The 18579-nt window shown below is 43.3% G+C and overlaps 1 protein-coding gene across 4 annotated transcripts in view; it reads right to left on the bottom strand.

Moving 5' to 3' along the window:
• epha7 (eph receptor A7) overlaps positions 1-13897 on the bottom strand; it is an 89147-nt gene extending 75250 nt beyond the window's left edge. For all 4 annotated transcript variants that reach the window (XM_069161507.1, XM_069161508.1, XM_069161510.1 and 1 more), the window contains exons 1-3: positions 13704-13897; positions 12143-12207; positions 10907-11576 (exon numbers count right to left, since the gene is read on the bottom strand). In XM_069161507.1, the coding sequence (XP_069017608.1) occupies positions 10907-11576; positions 12143-12207; positions 13704-13797 (829 nt within the window). In that variant the 5' untranslated portion in view covers positions 13798-13897. The remainder of the gene's footprint in view (positions 1-10906; positions 11577-12142; positions 12208-13703) is intronic.
• Positions 13898-18579: the final 4682 nt, after the last annotated feature.

The following is an 18579-nucleotide window of genomic DNA, read 5'->3' as shown; positions in this document are numbered from 1 at the left end:
CACTGTCTTTTCCTTTGTCTGCACGATTCACAGGGCCGTGCGTTGTTTGAAATTTATCTATAATTTATTTTTCTAAGCTCTGCAGCTGATTATACAGTTTTGGTACCATTTAGTGCCATTTCCTTTTTTTCAACACCTCACTTTGTTATGCGAACATGTCTTTCTAGCGAAGCCATTTTCCATGTGCAGAAAAGGGCGATGGGTGACCGTCACAAGCTTCACAGAAAATATTTCATCACGGATGTTTTTCATTTAACAAACGAAGCCCAACCGCTGAGATGCAAGACTGGATTATCAACCACGCAGAGCGGGAAGGTGCCCGGGGCCCCCGAAAGCTTTCCTACGGGTCAACCAGTTTGTGCTAATTTGGGAATATGCACACAGCTGTGATAGGAACCTTTGAGAGGGTCTTCATTCTTAAGTGCCTGACTTAAAAATAGTCCTTTGTGCAAATCTGGTTTCAAAACTTTCCTTTTATGAGTGTATAAAGTGTACATTTCCTAAATGAATGTGTTAAAGTGTTTAAGTTTTCACACATTAAAACTATGGCTGGAAAATATCCCAGCACGGGACGAGCAGCTCCATCGCCTCCGTCAGTGGGAGGAACAGAGGGGTCAGTCAGGGCCGAACGAATCTGCTCATGTTGAACTGTTAAATGTTGCAGAAAGACGAGCAGTTGAACAAAATGTGTGCTGCTCTAAAATTAACTGACTTTAAATGAGGAGCGACCTGTTTAAAGAAGAACTGACTTAGTATTGAGACCAAAAACCCGACATTCGATGCGACCTGTAAAAAAGACAAATGCTTCCTCTCCCTCCAACTTGTCTGTTGGCTTCTATTACTGCCACAAACATTCACGATGCCCAGTGTCTAGCAGGAAAACAATGAAATGCTATTTAAAAAGCCAGCTCCTCCTTTATGCTTTTCAGTTTTACTTTCGAGGCGTGCGATTAGGAGCGTGACCGTGTGCTACGAATATAGAGAGGGATGTCAATAGCTCACACAGAGCTTATTTCTTATGCATTAATGTAGCCCAGGGCCTATGTGCACTGCTCTGATTAGATGTGACTGATGTTCTTTGCTTGGATAAATAGTCGGCCTGGGTGCGGACATTCATCAGGCTCTGTTTACTGGCATTTTAAGCATACTGAACTATAGCTGCGTCTCTTTTATGGACTAAAGCCTGTGGTGTTTTCCCCTGCAATGGAAGAGGCAGTACATCTTGTGAGTAATTTCAGAGCACCGCAGACGGGCAGACCTGGCAAAAATCCTGGCTGAGTGTATTTCTTCTAGTTTAAAAAGCCAAAGGACAGCTCAATTGATCTCGTCTCGTGGGTGATATGTGGAAGGTTTTTGGAGAAATCCAGAGTAGCTCAAAACAAGACATGAGTTATTTCTCTGGCTTACTGCAGTGCTTGCTAACATTTTTTTTTTATAGCTTTGCATCATCTGAACTGAACTGAGAGAACTCCAGTATTATGCTGCAGAATCATACTTTTAATATTATATATCTAACCATGTTTTTGAGTCTGATCATAAGAGTAACAAAGGTAGCAGCAGGTGCTTGTTGAATTTTCATTTTTCCTCTGAGCCCGCTGCACCTTTCTAAACCTCTTTGTTTCCACCGGTGAAGAAAGAGATGCTCTGCAGCTGGGTTTTTGCCCGCAGACATGTTAATCTCCCACCTATGAGAGGCGAGGCGCCTACCCAGCTCGGGGAAACAGTGGCAGAACACACAAAGAAAAGGAAAACAGCTGAGTCTGTGCTGAAAATCGCTTCACGGGACAGAGATGGAGTTTCAATGTCAAAAACCAACCAAACAAGCTCGTTTCCAACAGCAGCACCTCCCCTGGGCTTCGGACGGCGGCAGGAAGCCAGGACACGGCTACAACCAGGCCAACGCCTGAATGTAAAGGAGCCACAGAAACATATAGTGTACTAAATGGTTAAAGAATATGATGTCATGTTATGCTGGATCCTCCCTCCACCCCACGCATACTTGGAATGGCTGTCTGGCTGCTGCTGCACTCCACACATCCACACAAGCGAGCCATTCATCCGAGGTACCTGTGCTTAGCGGGAGATAAGTAGCTTTCCATGAGAAACAAAGACAAGATTAGCATTCCCTTACACTGTGTTGGAGGGCATGCAGCTTTGCCCTCTAAGCAGGGAAAACCCTGAGGAAGTGCCTGCTCAGTTGTACACAGCAAAGATCAAAGCCAGACACTGATTAAGTTATACTCTGATTTAAGCTAATGCTCCTGCCATGTGGATAGAAGTAACGCCGCAGCCAGCCGGCAAAGTTTAACCTAAAACTGGGACAATTTGGAATTAAACAACAAACCAATGAGCACTTCATCAGCTCCAAGTCAATAGAGTCACGTGTGGTAATCTACATTTATAGTTGTTTAAGTTCATACTCACCAATACACAAGCAGCTTTAGCATTGTTTACTATTGTCAGTATAAAGGTCAGATCATTTAAAACTACAAGGAAACATATAGTACTTCCTCATTCAGCTCCGCTTGTATTTTCTGCCTGCAACATAAGATAAGTTCTCCTCGCTCTGTCTGACTGTTGATCACATCTCTGGAACCTGTTCGCATTAACGTTTGCACAACCACTCTGAAAGAAAGACCCATCAGAGACCAGTGTCGGTGGTTGAGTGCAGCAACAATGAAGTCCAGCGTGTTTTTCGAAATGTAGTTACAGCAGTGGTCGAGTTTCAGCAAATATGTTGGTAAATGTTGATTTCTTCAAGGCTGCGCCAGTAGTTTCTAAATTAAGCCAAAGTCTACGCCCAGTGGGATGGAACAAGAGGAAGCGATTTCCAAAGGAGGGCGATCAGACTTCTATATCTACCGAGTGAATTTGGGTCTGGGAACACAAGGCTAAACATACTTTGTTAAATTGAAGAAATGATTTACAGCGTTTTCTGTAGATTTTCCAGAATAACAAGGACAGTGTTTCTGGAAAGAGATGTTGCTATGGATTCACTGATATTAATTTTAAAACATTTTATTTTATTTGTACATACTGTATATTTACATATTTGGATTCCTATCTATCTATCCATCCATCCATCCATCCATCTATCCATCTATCCATCCATCCATCCATCCATCTATTCTTTTTAAATGTCTCCTTTTAATCCACCAGCACCATGAATGATCTTCATTTCATCGGCAGGAGACAGTAATCTAAGAAACAGGCTGAAGTTGGTTTTGTAGGAAAAATGTAGAATATCCTGAGTCCTATTCTTTAAATCTCCCTTTTCATGATAAACCTAAGACTGCGAAGCCAAGACTATCAAACAAATGTATCTAGTAAGGTTATGAGTGAAATTTAAAAGGGGGAAGTAATATGATCTCACAGAAGAAAAACTGCTTCGGCTGCATTAGAGCCGCTGCTGACAGCAATACAAATGAAAAACAACAAACTCAAACACCTGTTTTCTCTTTCAGCACGGCAGCTGATTTACTGCATGGATTTGGAGGTGGAAAATGAAGGGCATTTTAAGATTAAACCCATTACATCAGTGAATTTACAGCCTCTCGCTCTGCCTGAGCTGCATCGGGAGTCTGTGCACAGTCCTCCTAAGAGCTCCCTGCTTCTTCAAGTTATCATGTGGAGAGTGAGCTTTTTGAAATGGATTCTCAGTGACATGGAAAATGTCCCTGCCTAATCGCCTTTTGTTTAGTTCATTTAACTCACATGGAAACAGGCGAGTGGGCCCTTAAGGCCAGCCAGGCGGCTACCTTTAATGGATGGGCTGGTCAGCTCTAAAAAGACACTGCAGATGAGGCAAAGGACTCTGCATTCTGGGGATGAAAACAGCGGGTCTAAAGGTCTGACCGATCCAAAGCCCCCTGCAGCCCGAGCAAAATCAGCACGGAAAATGTCCCAGTCAGCAGCTGAGCATTATCTCTGAATTGTGCCCATGCCTACCAACACTCCTGACCCAGCACCCGCCCCTCCCCGCTGCTCCCCCTCCGGTCCCAGAGAGTTGTGACAGAAAGGAAGGGAACAATGTCGAACCAGCCGCTCATCACTGCTGCTGCTCCCCCGACTCAGAGGCACCGGCTCGGCCTCAGACGCCCACCAGGACTTCAGTCTCAACTGATCTTAGAACCTTCGTTCATCCAAGTTATAAAACAACACATTTTCTCATATGGCCCTTGGTTGTCTCAATGGACACTCAGTTATAGAGCCAATCAATTTTATTATCCCGTGGTAATGCAGCAGATCATTTAATAATGAACATTATGATCAGTTGCAGCATTAAACATGATGATTCCCAGAGACTGGAAATCCTCTTTAAGACAACTCACTGCAAGAAACAGCTCAGCCATCCGGAGCACATTTTAAGTCCTGTTTCCTCTGCTCTGGATGTAAGTGAAGAAGTTATATAATAAGTTATTGATTTTCCTCTAAAAGGAAGATTGAAGCGCAGAGTCAGTGGTCTGAAGCCTCCCGGAGGAGCCGACGACACCCCCCCCCGCTGCCTCTGAAGGTGGCCAGACCCCGGGCCCAGTCACAGATCACTTTCACCCTCATGCCACTGGGACACAACACAAAACACCAAACACATTGTCTTCTGACACGCAGTTCGCCTGTCTGATCACATCCCTCTCAAGCAGTTAGCCGGCAAACAATTATAAAAAAAGACATTTGTGCCACAGTTTGGATAGCTAAAAAGGGCAAGAGCTTAAGATTGCGAGAGGAATGGAAGCGGGGATCGATGGAGATGTCGCAGCCTGTTAGTGCAAGTGGAGATGAGGGCTGCCGCACGGTGGGGAGGGCTCTTTTGTCATGCAGGGAGAGGGGGGCCAGAGAGGTGACTCCTCTGGCGATCAGGGGTCAACTGCTGCGATCATCCATCTTCTTCTTGACAGTGTCCTGTCAGCCCGGGTGCTCATGTTACTAAACACAACCGGCAGGCCTCCATTGTGGCGCTGGGCCGGTCTGCAGCCATGTGTAAATGAAGTTAATATCCACTGACCTCATGCATGGCCAAATGAGGACCTCGGTGTCACCTTGGAAATAACACTATCTGACGCGGAGTCACAGAGGTCTCCCTTTCTGGGCATCACACGGTCCTTAACTGGTATAGCCGACCGTATGCCATTGTGTGTGTGAGAAAGAGGAATGTTTACTCGGCTTCTGTCCATTCATGTGATGCAACGTAGGGTCTCAAATTTGGACTGGCAGGTCAGATTCCAAGACCTCAACGCTGAGAAGTCATCAGTCATGTTTTTCTCTTGCTGATTTAAAGTGCTGGCTGGCTGGTTGGTCAAATTTGCAAAGGTTTCTTCTCAGAAAATTGCACAAATACACAACACACAACACACTTCAGCCAGACATATGAGCAGCTCTGATTTGCATCGAAGGTAAACGTCAATAAATCGGCTCAGAAGTCATGACAGACGTGCTCGTTATGTCAATATATATATGTTTTCTTCAGGTTTAAAGTATTTCATTGTTGTCTATACATCCATTTTTTTTAAAGGACTAAGACATAATCCCACGAAGTTAAGGTGTCCTGGAATATGTATGGTACAACAGGCATGCTTCTGAGTGGACTAAATTAATCTGTAAAGATTAGTTTGAGAGTAAAACTGAGTACAACCTGCCCAGGGTTCAAGAGTTGGGAGTCAGAAGACAGGAGGTTTCTAGAAGGGATTCAAATATTTGAATAGTCGTTATAATCTACAAAATCAATTACTACACGCGACTACCGTTCTTTTTTATTTCCCTCTTTTACCTGCGCCTGGTTGTAATGCGGTACTCCCGTCAGAAGGAGGCGGTAAAGCGCCTAAAAGCTGTCTGCCAGCCGCCATTAAAGAGAAGGAGAAGAATAAGAAGAAGAAGAACGCCCTGCTTTCAGGAGTTCGGAGCTTTGCAGATAAAGATATCTTGGTATTAGATGTCCTGGTGCGAATGTGAGGAAACATACAAAGGAAGTCTTTCAAAACAGAAATAAAGATGAGGTGCGATGAAAACCACGCGGGTGAACTCTTGCACCGCTGAGAGACACTCCATCGTGCAAATTTCAAATAGTACTTTTGCTTGAAATGCTCAGCTGCTAATATTTCCAAAGATGTCTCTGTGAGATGTGTTTTCCAAACAACCTTGGAGCGGCTTGAGCTGCTTGATATTCATGTGTGTGTGAGTGAGTAGTTGCAGTTTATCAGCAGAGGTGAGAGACAGCGATCACACGGCCGGCCTCCTGCCCTTCTCAGCTCAGCTCCCTGCCCTCAGACGGACTCTTCAGATCCATCTTTACCTCACTCTGATCTCTGGAAACCTGGAAACCGGCAAATTATTACTCATGACACACTATTGCTTTCTGAAAAAGTGTGGCTAATATGAATATCACTGAGGCAATTTTTTACAAAGCCAAACAACTTAGTGAAGGAGCCTCGGAGGAAACGTTTTTTTTTTTCGTATGTAAAAATGAGGCATTTGTATTTCATGTGATGTGTTGACAGGGCGACTGGATCCCGCAGAAAGCGCCGCTGCCACCAGCTCAGGCGAGTGTATCCCTGGAAACAATCTCCTCCTGCTTTCACTTCTCATTTGGAAGTGTATATTTGAAAAGGGGGAGCTGGACGTGGAAGTAAAATAAATAGTCTTTATTACAGACTGCCAAATCACGAGCTCAAACATCGTGCCCTGTCTTCATCCTCTGACCTGTGGTTTCGTCCTGACTGATGAGGAGCTGCAGGAACACTGAAGGAGCTTCGGACCGACCGGGAGGAACTTATAAAAACTTTTATGTGTTCACTCTGCAGGAACAGTTTTGGAGGACATTTTTTTTTTTTTTTTTTTTTTTTTAGCTCTTAGGTGCTTTCCCAGCACAAGAGGAACCGTAAGTGTACAGTGACCGGGTACATGTGCTGCTTTCTTCAAATCCACCAGACCTCTGACAAAAACAGTCATTCTACCTCGTAGAACGAGGAAGCCGTTGGGTACCGATGCCAACACATTAGTTTAAATCCAAACTACCACAGTGATTTAATAAGAACCCGTTTTAGAGGTCATACTTGATATCCTTGAATGTCTGCTGGACAGTTCACATGTCCAGCAGATAATAACTATTCTAATACCAATACAAAATGGAGTTATCTAGACTTTAAACAATTATTTTATTAATTTATTGGTAAATTTATTCATGCAAAAATGTCTTTTCAAACATCAGTATCTTCTGTTGTTACGACACTGAATATCTTTGGGGTTTGGATTCTCGGTTGGTTTTAAGGAACCAAAAGATTTTTAGATACATTTTAAATGTTTGGTTTTAGCTCTAAATGTTTACTGTGAAAAATATGTCGTAAAAACATCCTGTTGTGTTTACCAACAGTCCAAAAAACAAACAAATTCCATCTAATCATCGAATAAAATGGAGGAAACCTTTGAGAGGCTGCAGCCAGTGAATGGTTGATTGATGGCTTTAATTATTTGTTCATGAATCAGTTGAGTTTTGTTTCTCTCTCTCTTGGACTCCTCCTCTAAGTGATCCATTTTAGGACATTGCCAACTGTATTGGTAGCTGCACACTGAGCAGAGAATGCTACATCTGTGTGCTGACTGCTACCTGCCAGGCTGAGACAACACGCAGGAAAAGCCCTGGGCTGTGGAAGAATGCTGCTATTCACAGGAAGCACACTAACAGTGACAGGATGAGATCCCATCCATCACCAATTTGTTTCAATCTTGAGTGATTTAGGTCCATTTGAGTCTCCTACGGCTTTGACACACACCTCTCATTTGCATAATTAAGCTCTGGAGCGCTTGTGAAAAGACAGCCATGTGGTGTATTAAATTCACACCTTATCAATCAGGGGAGCATCAAGATGTATGAGGACCTCCTGGCTCCATTTGAATTGCTAAGTCCAGCTCTTTTTCTGCAGGCCTGGGGGCCGGGCCGCCTGGCGGCCTCCATACACGTTAGCTGTCGCGCTCAGAGCCCGGCCGCTCCAGCCGCTCCAGCCGCTCCCTCGGGGGCTCAATCATCAATCAGTCTCCAACTAACTTCTGTCCAACTCCCTGACAGTGAAGATGGATGATGCCGGCGTCTCCGGGATGCTGTATCCTCTCATTACTGCTCCTGTTAGCATGCAACGATAGCAGCTAGATACGGCCTGGCTTATCTGGCTCTCACCACAGAGGCCTCTCCCTTTTTTTCCTCTGGGCGAGGGTCAACAGTTAATCATTTCTCAGGCGCTGGTTACTTAGTACCACAATGATGTGATGTGTCAAAATCGGACAACATACATTCCCGGGATTGAGCCGAACAAAGACGGCAGTGTCCTCCCACAAGGGCCCTCTCTCTGCCGAAACGACTCGGTGGCTCCGTCGCAACCAGCAGCCAGCGCCGAACAGAACCGGCCAATGAATGGGCGCTATTTTCACAACACGCACTTCTTTGGCGAAATGAAGCTCTCGCAGGCTGCGGGGACACTTCAACTGGCCTTTTCTTCTCTTTTTTTAAAACACATTACACTGAGACCACTGAGTGAACACAGCGGCCGGGGGAAGAAGAGTGACATTTACTGCCACACAAAGAGTTAAAGACAGACACGAGGGGGGAGAGGGGTTAATGGGGGGGGAGGGGGGGGCAGAGAGAGAAGTGAAAGACAAGGGGTCCCTCTTTGCTGACGGTGATGAATGAGTGGATCACAACACGTTTCTGGAGAAGGCCTTCGAATCTACACAGTAGGGGGGTGGAGGGGGCTCCTCAAATGACATGACTGACAGCTCGACTCGCTGGTTCCACCTGCACCGCCCCCCCCCCCCCTCCCTAACCCCTAACCCCCACCAGATGAATATTTGACTTTGCGCTAAGTGTTATAATCACAGCGCAGCACACAGTAAATATAACCAGCCACTTAAAGACTTAAGAAAATAATTTGACCAGTTTTTTTTTTTTTTTTATTCGAAAATATGTTTAAAAAAAGTTGACTTTTACGTTTTAATCCGGTGCTTGTAATTTTACATGTTGGCTGTGAGTTTGTTCCACTTCACTTTTCTTTAATTCTTCTCTTTCTTTTTTGGAATATCAACATCACTGTTTGTGATTTGTACAAAACCAAGAAGGCTTCAGAGGAGAGACTTTGAAAAGTGGAGCACTTATCTTCATCTGTAAAACTCTTGGTGTCTCACCTCTATGACAACCACCTCCTCCAGGCACCAACATGTTTCCTACTAACTAGTTGCAACATGAGGTAACATTAGAAAACAAAAAGCTGATGTTTTTTTTGTTTTTTTTTACAGCACTCAGACGAGCTCGTCACAGACACTTGGACTTACTGCTTTGCTGTTCAGCTGATACAAATACTTAGAATAGCTTTCAGATTGTTCGGCGGGGGAAACTACTGAATGGACAATTTGCTGTCAGTGGAGCCGCTGGAAGAAGTGCTGATGGTGCACCGTGATTCTCATTTTTATTTAGATTAACTATCCCTTAATACAAAAGCTTCTCATGCCTCGGTGGAGATAAAGCTCATAAAGGTGCAGTGTCAAGACTGTGGGGTTTGATCCACACACACACGCACACACACTAAGGAGCCTCCTCGCTCTGCCTTCGCTCAACCTCCGGCTCTTACCGCTGCCCGGATGTACCACCATTTGTTCCAGTTGACACGCGAACACGTTAATTAATAGAGACGGGCAACGGTCTTGTGTTCGGAGGGCTTTGCACCAAGACATAATCATAAAAGGTGGCTAAAATTACCCAGACAAGTCGGAGCTATCGGTTGTTGCTGCGCTGCTCTCCCTGTGGAAATAAATGGTGGGCTTTCTCTCAACCGGAGGGCACAACTGGATCTTACATCTATGCATATTAAAACCACAAGAACAATAAGAAGGAGCTCCGTGGGGTTGAATTAGCGATAGCCCGCTAACATTAGAGACGTAGCACTACTTGAGGCGGGCTGTGTTGCTCTAAATTACATGGCCTAATATATTTCATTAACACACCTCCCTCAGAGGGGTCCCTAATGGATGACAGCGTGGCATAAAAGCTCGTCTGCCAGGGACACTAATTTGTTCTTAGACGCATTCCCTTCAATTATTACTGGCTGCTGCTCCGTCTAAGCTGCTTACATTGAGGTTGCCCACTTTGCAAAAAAGAAAAAAAAAACAAGACAGGCCACTTAAGTTGTGTGACCTAAGTCAGCCTCTATTAATCCACAGAGATTTCTATCGTTCGAGTCAGGTGGCCGCTGAAAATAATCCTGCGTGTGACAGAATTATTGTTAATTGCAGCGGTACGACGGAGCACCACGACAACGATAAGAGCTCTCTTCCTGTTACGCTGCTTCATAAATACCCCCGAGGCCTAAACGCCGGATTGTTTCCCCACGTCAGGGTCGTTGTGCCGGGCCAGAGGGACACTGAAGGACCGGCTGGATTTCCTTTTGGACCAGTATGTTCTGCTGCTGATTGTCTTGGCTCCCCGCCAGTAAAACAGACTGAGAGGAGCGTTGGAGCCGAGGAGCTCAACTCAAGTTATTATTTAATCCCAGTGTCAACAGAATCACGCCGATACATTAAGAGCCTCAAAATCAATTAGCACTGAATCCAATTATTCCACTGAAGATGTTTGGTTTTAATACTTTACCTAACTTTACTGCTGTCACATCAGCCGCTTTAATCCCGTTTGCCAACACAACTGTTCAGCCATCGAAGCCGTAATTGTCATTCACCTGCTTTGCATAATCAAATCATTAATACTCCCCAGTTTATTGTCTACTTTTTTTTTTTTTTTCTTCGCACCTCTTTTGTGATGCGGCGTCCAGGATGCAATTTAAAAAGTTTATTCGATAAGAAACAATTTTGGGAATTCTAACGAGTGAAGGAAATTATCCCCCAAAAATATTTTTCAAAAAGTAAAAACACTCACGTTCACAGGCGTCTCCTTTCTGATGGAATCCAGCTTTGCATATACATTTCCCAATGGGCACCAGCCACTCCCCCTCGGCACTGCAGTGCATCTTGGGAGAGTTGTCGGCCTCCTCCTCGGCGTCGTTCACACACATGCCCTCGACCTCCACCAGCGAGGAGAACTCCGAACCCGTCACGGTGTCTGGGAACGTGGCCAGGTTCTCGATGATAGACCAGCACTTCTTGTAATAAACTTTGACAGAGACCAGGGCGATACACGCCCCGACATCCTGGAAGGCCAGGTAGAAGCCCCGCCTGGACAGGGGGCCGATTATACGCACTTCTGTATTCAGCTTCATCTTCCTCTCGCCCAGGTCGCCCTGGGTGAAGCTTTCATCTGCAGCGATCGTGTCAATTTTCACGTACTGGTTCTCCCTTAAGCTCCTGCCCACCTCCGAATCCGTCTCCTGATAGTACAAGTTGAACGTCTCCTTGCACGTGCCCACCACTCCGGGTAGGCTGTTACAATCCCTCAAGGTGAACTTCAGTTCCACAAAAATTCTCTGGGCATCGCCCTTGTCTATCCAGTTAGTCCGAAGCCAGTTATTCTGATTGGGCTCCATGACTTGGCAAACCTGGTACGTACGGATGGGCGTGTAGTTCTCGTCCAGGCCGCTGATCTCTTCCCACTGAAACAACATGACATACATTTGGAAATGAATGAGGGAATACATTTTAGTGTGAGAGACAGACAAGCGACTGATTGGCAATCATAACTAAACCGCAGGTGATTAAACCGCCGGGAATACAACAGCTCCATGAAATATTCCAGACGCTTCTGTATACAGTAAACTGCGGAGACGGAAGGCAGATTAACAGATGCGTTTTTATCACGCAAACACATCTTTAAAGAATGAATTGGCTCGGTTTATCTGCTTGTGCTTGCATTATTTATTTAAAAACTTTCTCTCTGCCTGTTTTTAATCAGACCAGCGAGTTGGTTTTGCTTTCAGGCCTTCTGAGCTCTGAATGTCCAAAAACGGTCGTTTAGATGCAGAAAAACAACCGCTTGCAATCTTTTTCTTCTGGAAATACTTCTGCATGCAGCACACTGATCCTTCAGCATGTGTCCTTTAAAGCGTATTATTCCCTTCACAGATGTGAGACAATAGAGAGAGAGAGAGAGAAAAAAAAAACAGTATAGAGATGTGGAATAAATCCGCATGCAGGCAATGCAGAGGTTCTGCAGACTTACCCCATTGGGAGGATAGGAGATCCACTCCAGTTCTGTCTGCTGTGCCTTGGAGTCCAGCAGAATCACTAGTGACAGGAGACCAAGAGGCAGGTGGTTAAATCTCACCGGGCCACCGGGCCTGGGTACAACTCATAGGCCACATGTATGTATCTATAGCGCATATAGCCATGACCTAATTTCTACCAGCAGCAGCTACAGCAAAAAAAAAAAAACATGCAATCAGAGCGTCCACACTGCAGCAGACAGGTCCTCATGTCTGCGGGGAACTTTCAGGAGACAATTCAAGACACACGCACTCTGATTAAATACAATAGAGTCTCCATTAATACTGGAATGAGGGAATCTTTACGCATGAGATTTACGCACATTTAATCTGTAATTCTTCTAATCTATGACGTGTTTATTAAAAGTCATTTTTGAAGTGGAAGTTGTTGCATTAAGGTCAAAGCTCCGACGCACTGACTGCATGTATGTGCTTCACATGATATTTTCGGCTCCCACCGGACACTGTGCTGAACCATCTGAAACATGCGGCTTGGCTGCAGTTTTAATCAGAGAAGAAGATTTGTCATATCAGAGCCTGGTTTATGTTCTGGACGCGTGCGGCAGCGCAAAGCGGCAACGCGGCGGATTTAAAAAAAAAAAAAAAAATAGTTAAAATTGTATTAAATATCAGCAGACAGTTCCGTCGTGAGGAAGCGGGCAGTCGCCAGGACGCACGGCCGTGGAAATAAAATAATAACGATCCGGTTATGTTTTATAGGAGACTGTCTGATACGGAGGTCCACAAAAATCCCGCATATGAACACGGAGGATTTACAATTCATATCAGCATGTCAGCCTCCACAACACGCTCCGTTTCACTCTCCCTGCTGTAGTTTTGGTAGTGAAAATAATTTCAGTTTTTATTCATACAATAATGTCCTTACTTTAATCAGAATCCAATTAATTAAAAATGTGAATTTTCAACTGTTAGGAGTTATTTACATCCTCTCTTAATTTGGTCTTTTATTGTTTTAACTTGGCCGTCTCTGGGCCACATCACGGCTCCACGGCAATATTCTGGATTTTCCTTCCAGGAAAGCAGACAGGACTGTCAGCGCGGAGGGAGGGAGGCCACTCTGGATGGAATAAACCCTCCGAAACTGCGTCCTGATCGAAGGCGCGCTCACTCCCCGCGCAGCGAGCCCGCTGTTATCGATCCGTGGATATCTGGCTGCTAGTTTTGTGGTGACAGACTGTTCATCTACCGCGGACAGGCTGGTTATGTGACTGCGGACTGTCGCTGGAGTCAAATAAAAACACAGCTTCTGGTACTGATTCGCGTTCTGTCGCCGTGCGTAAAAACACCGAGAGGTCGCCCGTTAAACAGCCCCGTGAGCAGACCGCGCTGTCATCCCGCACACCGGCCTCACCGACACACACGTAATAATAACTGGAATTAAAGAGAGAACGCAAAAAGTCCGGACGCTGTCTGCTGCTTCTAGACACGTCCGGGTCGAACCGGGAGGATGTGTCCAACTGTAACGGAACGAAGGCAGTCCAAACTTTAACAACTCACCTTCCTTCGCGTTCTGTGCTTCCCCGCTGTCCACAAAACAGCACACATGAAGGCAAAATGTAATCCACACACACGGGATGGACCGGGAGAGCATGGTGCAGCTGCGGATTTCACTCTAGACCGTAACTCGGTTTGCCACCGTCTCGCGTGCTTCCCATTGACGACACTAAACCGGCTCTATGTACAACAATCCGCTGGTCCTCACTCAAATAGCGTCTGCCGCCGCTGGGAGGAGACTGGAGCTGCGGGGCTGCCAGTCAACGAGACGGGCGGAGGAGTTGACCAATAGGAGCGCGGAGAGGGAAACAACACGACGGGGGAGAGCCAATAGGCGCGTGGAGGATTTTTTTTTTTTTTTTTTTTTGTTTTTTTTTTTTTTTTTTTTTGAGGGGGTGCACGGAGGAGGAAATGGCACAAGTTGGATCTGATATTTCTGGGTTTCTCCAGGAAAAAAGGCAAAAGATGCTCCAGAGGACAAACACACATCCACACACAGGCTGAAATAATCCTGAGAAAAACTCCAGGGTTTCAACTTCTTTTAATGATGATGTCACTTTTGAAACTCCTGAGCCTAAATTATTGGTCAATTCTACAATCGGCTACGAAAGCAAACAGAAGTGGGAAAAAAAGGTGCGCTTTATTAAAGAAAATTGAAAATATATGATCTAAATAAAATTTAAAAAAAAACATGAGTCACATGCAGCTAGCCCAAATTTAGCTGGTATTTAGCTGTTGCATTATTTATGTGATATGAATCAAATAATGACTGAACTGAATTAGTTGGCTAACATTTAAATCATCAAAATTGTTTTTGAAAACACAAAACCAGGGAAAAAATGGATAAAGGAGCTTTTGCTTTGCACACCAGTTTAGGAGGTGCGTCTCTGCTGTCGTATCACAGCAAGTTTTCTAACGAGTTGAAGGAAAAAGGGAAACTTTTCTGCAACTTTTGGTTGTTGTAATCAAATAAATGCTAAAATCAAGCAACATGAAATAACATTTCACAGCTGAGAACAAATCGTACAATAACGTACTGCTCTGAAAGGGTTGTTTGTTACATCGCTGTAAGTGATCCTTCTTTGAAAGCATAAAGCACTTTTATTTTGGAAGGAATATCGGTTACAGTCATGCCCTCACCAAACTGTCAACACAACGCAGATGAAGTCGACCCCCGCCTGGTAAAACTCTGTATTTCACAGTATATGAAGTTTTTTAATGTGGCAGGCTGATACTAAAAGCTGTGATGTACGTCCTCGTTATGTGCATCCAACAGGGTTTCTGTCGTGACTCTCACTGCCAGAAGGAGGCGAGAACAGAGCCGCACTGCAGGTTGAAGCTAACCTGAAGGAGTGAAAGTGACTGTCAGTCAGTTAAACGTACTGTCAGACAAAGAAAAATCAATGTGCCCTTCATTTCCTATGTATTCTTATTATCAGTCTTCTTATTATCAGTTGCATAAAATTGGTTTATTCAAACTTAATTCTTATCAATAGTTTCACTTCAAATGTAAATGAGGGAAATATTTGATATGAAATGTAATTTAAAAAAATGGTTTATTCATTAACTCTTTGTTTATTTCCAAAATTATGGAAAAAAATATGATATGCTGTATATATATATATATAATTTGTTTATAGTTTATTAGTTTTCTGCATCATTGATACACAAACTTGAAGTAAAGATGATTGGATGATTGTAATGATTTGAAGGACATGTGTCCTGCAGCGTCCCCATATGAAGAAGCAGCCGTGTCGGTCTTCATCACTGCAGCGAACAGCAGCAGCCAATCAGGTTCCAGCTTAATGCAGCATCTTCTCACCAGTTAGCTGTAACTAGTCACTGCAGGTTTCCCTTTAAACTAGTCATTCTCACAACAATGACACATTTGTATGACATCATAATGTCACAGCTTTAACGGTAGGTGAGATTCGATGTAACGTTTGTCATCGTGATAAATAAAGATTTGGGCCGTGTTTCCTCACAGCAGTGAAACAGTGTTGGTGGTCCGGACTTCTCAGCAGCCTCCTCCTGATACACAACGTGTTTTCTGTCATTTTAAATATTCTTTATTTGTGTGTGTTTGTGTGTGTTTGTGTGTGTTTGTACATCTGATACCACTGCAAACCCACAAAACTGCAATATATATATATATTGCAGTTTTATATATATATATATATATATATATATATATATATATATATATATATCCCAAATGTTCCGTGTATTTTCTCTGACAGCAACAGTTACTTTACAAATTGTACATTTTATGAACCAGCAGAGATCAAACAACCTATTTTTTTTTGTATATAACTCAGTAATGTAAAGATCACATTTTGATCAAAATAATTGCTATAATTCTGTTCCTGAGGGTAGTTTTATTGTTTTTATTCTCATTTCTTTTGTAATTTCATGGGACTCAGTCAGGCATCCTTTTCTGTTGTTGTTTCTTTTGTGTATGTTGAAAAATAAAAACGAACACAGATCATGCTCTAAAATCATAATTCATTCGCATGAGCGATGTCCATCCAGTAATATAATATACAGAGTCATTCAAAATAGTTTTACTTTGATGTTAATACTTTCACTTAATCAGGATTTTCATATTAAACTCCGTCTGAAGAGTCAGCGGTGCAGTAGATAAATTAAAAGGACTGTGAGGTTGCATAAGACACAAGAACCTTGGAAACTGTACTGAAGCACAGAATTTCTATAAAAAAAATACTGAAATCACCTTTTAATTTTTTTTTTTCCTTATAATTAAAGCACAGTGGAGAGTTCAAATCAAGGCAGAACTGGAGGTGTTTGAGGAGAGCCGATCGTCCCACACACAGATGCTAACAGAGAGTGTGTGTGGGTGTGTGTGTGTGTGTGTGTGTGTGTGTGTGTGTGTGTGTGTGTGAAAACCCACAACATGTTGAGAGTTCGCAGCAGTACCTCTGAATACTGTAAGTTTGAACATTCCCCGTAAAAATGAAATGAGTTCTTCTAGCTGTGCATTTAAAAAAAGGAAAAGTCCACCAACAAGGAAAAAGGAAAAAGAGACAGTGAGAAGAGGAGTAGAGAGGAGGAGGTTGAAATACAACATGCAGACACTGAATGAGAGTATTTGAAGAAGTAGTTGAATAAAAAAGTTGAAGAGGATTTATGTTCTCTTCTGGATTCTGTGACAGCGTATTTAATGTCTGAGCCGCATTTAATATGTGGAGACATTAAATGGTGTTTTTATGTGCGGAAGGTCACCTTAAGTCCCACCGAGACGGACCGTCGCACGACGGGACCTCATTCATTACTGCTGCTTCAGACACCTGGAACACGGACCCACCGGGGGTCTGCCAACAACAAACAAACATAAACACAAAAATACAATTAAAAAGTGCCAAGTTAATTTTCTCAGATGACTTGGCGTATCACTTAAAGACTTAAAGCACAAAGCGGAGCTCATTATGCCTTCATACATTCGGCGTTTGTTGCAGGTCACTAATTAATCTCCATTACTCCACAACAAGCAAAACCGCTGTAATTATGGGCCACAAATATTGATTAATAATCTGTGTACATAAAAATGGACAGAATCTGACAAGGACTCACTTCAAGGTTTATTTACCTCTGCTTTTTTTTTTTTTTCTTTTGTTAGTTTGGCCTGTTTATTATGCAAATTGCAGCTAATCCTTTTTGCCCTTGATGCACAGTGGAGTCCTGCGTGGACATGTTTTAGTGATGACTGTTGGAATTAATTTGGATTAATGTTACCTTTATCATATACTGTCTGTACGGCAGCATCATCGGTGTGTGAGCTCACAGCTCAGATTCTTCGCCGAGTTTCAGGTTTCAGTCGACGGCATTTAAACGTTCAGCAGTATTTCCTGTCAGCTGTTTACTCCTCAGAGCCTTCACATGTGAGGATTGAATCATCAGACATGTTCATGGCTGAATCTTCATTTTCATAATGATGACCATCATTTCTGTCACTGCAGACACTAAGGCTCGGTATGGTTTTGTAAATTTAGGGATTTGAAAAACGTGAGAAAAAAACTGACAATCAAACATTTACAAACTAGAAATAGTGAGTTTCAGGTTTATTCTTACATTTTTGTCTTCAAAACTTTACAAGTTTGTTCTTATTGTTTGTTGCCTCTCATACACTTTCCCTCACTCGCATATTTTCTGTGGTTTCTTTTGCAGACGTCCCGTCATGGAGCAGCATGTCTCTGCTCTGTGATCGTCGACCCACCAACAGTTCATGTCTTGTATCTCTATGCTGTTCTTTTCTCTCCCTGCTCTCCTCTCACCCCAACCGGTTGGAGGTTTCTTCCTGTTAAATAGTTTTTCTTCCCTCTGTTGGAGGTTTTTCTCCCTTAAAGAGGAGTTTTTTTTTCCCTCCTAGCTTATGTGGGAATTGTTGAATTGTTGTGTTTCTCTGTATAATGTTGTAAAGTTCTGCTGTAAGAAATCTACTGTGTTCAGTGCCTTGAAATAACCTGTTGTGATTTGGCGCGATATAAATCTAATTTAATTGAATTGATTCAAATTTCCAGATGCAAAGGTAACATTTTATTGTGACCGCTGACACTGTGAGGTCTGCGTCACGTTTTTTTTTTTGACTTTTCTTTCTACAATTTATGCTCACGGAAAGATTTGATTGTGTCCAAACACAAACTGTGCTCAGGTGTGCTTCATGTCCACCAAACTCACCTCTGGTTTGTTTTATCTCCGCGATGCTGAGCAGGTGTTCGCTGCAGGAGTTTGACCTCGTGACCTCCAGTTTTTCAGATATTTTACTCAGTAATATTTATGTAGTAATATGCAGCTCTGGTCAAATGATTATGGTACTAAAAGGAAAATGAGGATTTTAAACATAATGCTATGAATAATTGAT

This window comes from Embiotoca jacksoni, unplaced genomic scaffold, assembly GCF_022577435.1.
Source record: "Embiotoca jacksoni isolate LCO1_2020_lvr unplaced genomic scaffold, fEmbJac1.0.p SCAF_29, whole genome shotgun sequence".
NCBI lineage: Eukaryota > Metazoa > Chordata > Actinopteri > Embiotocidae > Embiotoca > Embiotoca jacksoni.
This window is presented reverse-complemented; position numbering and strand designations above follow the sequence as displayed.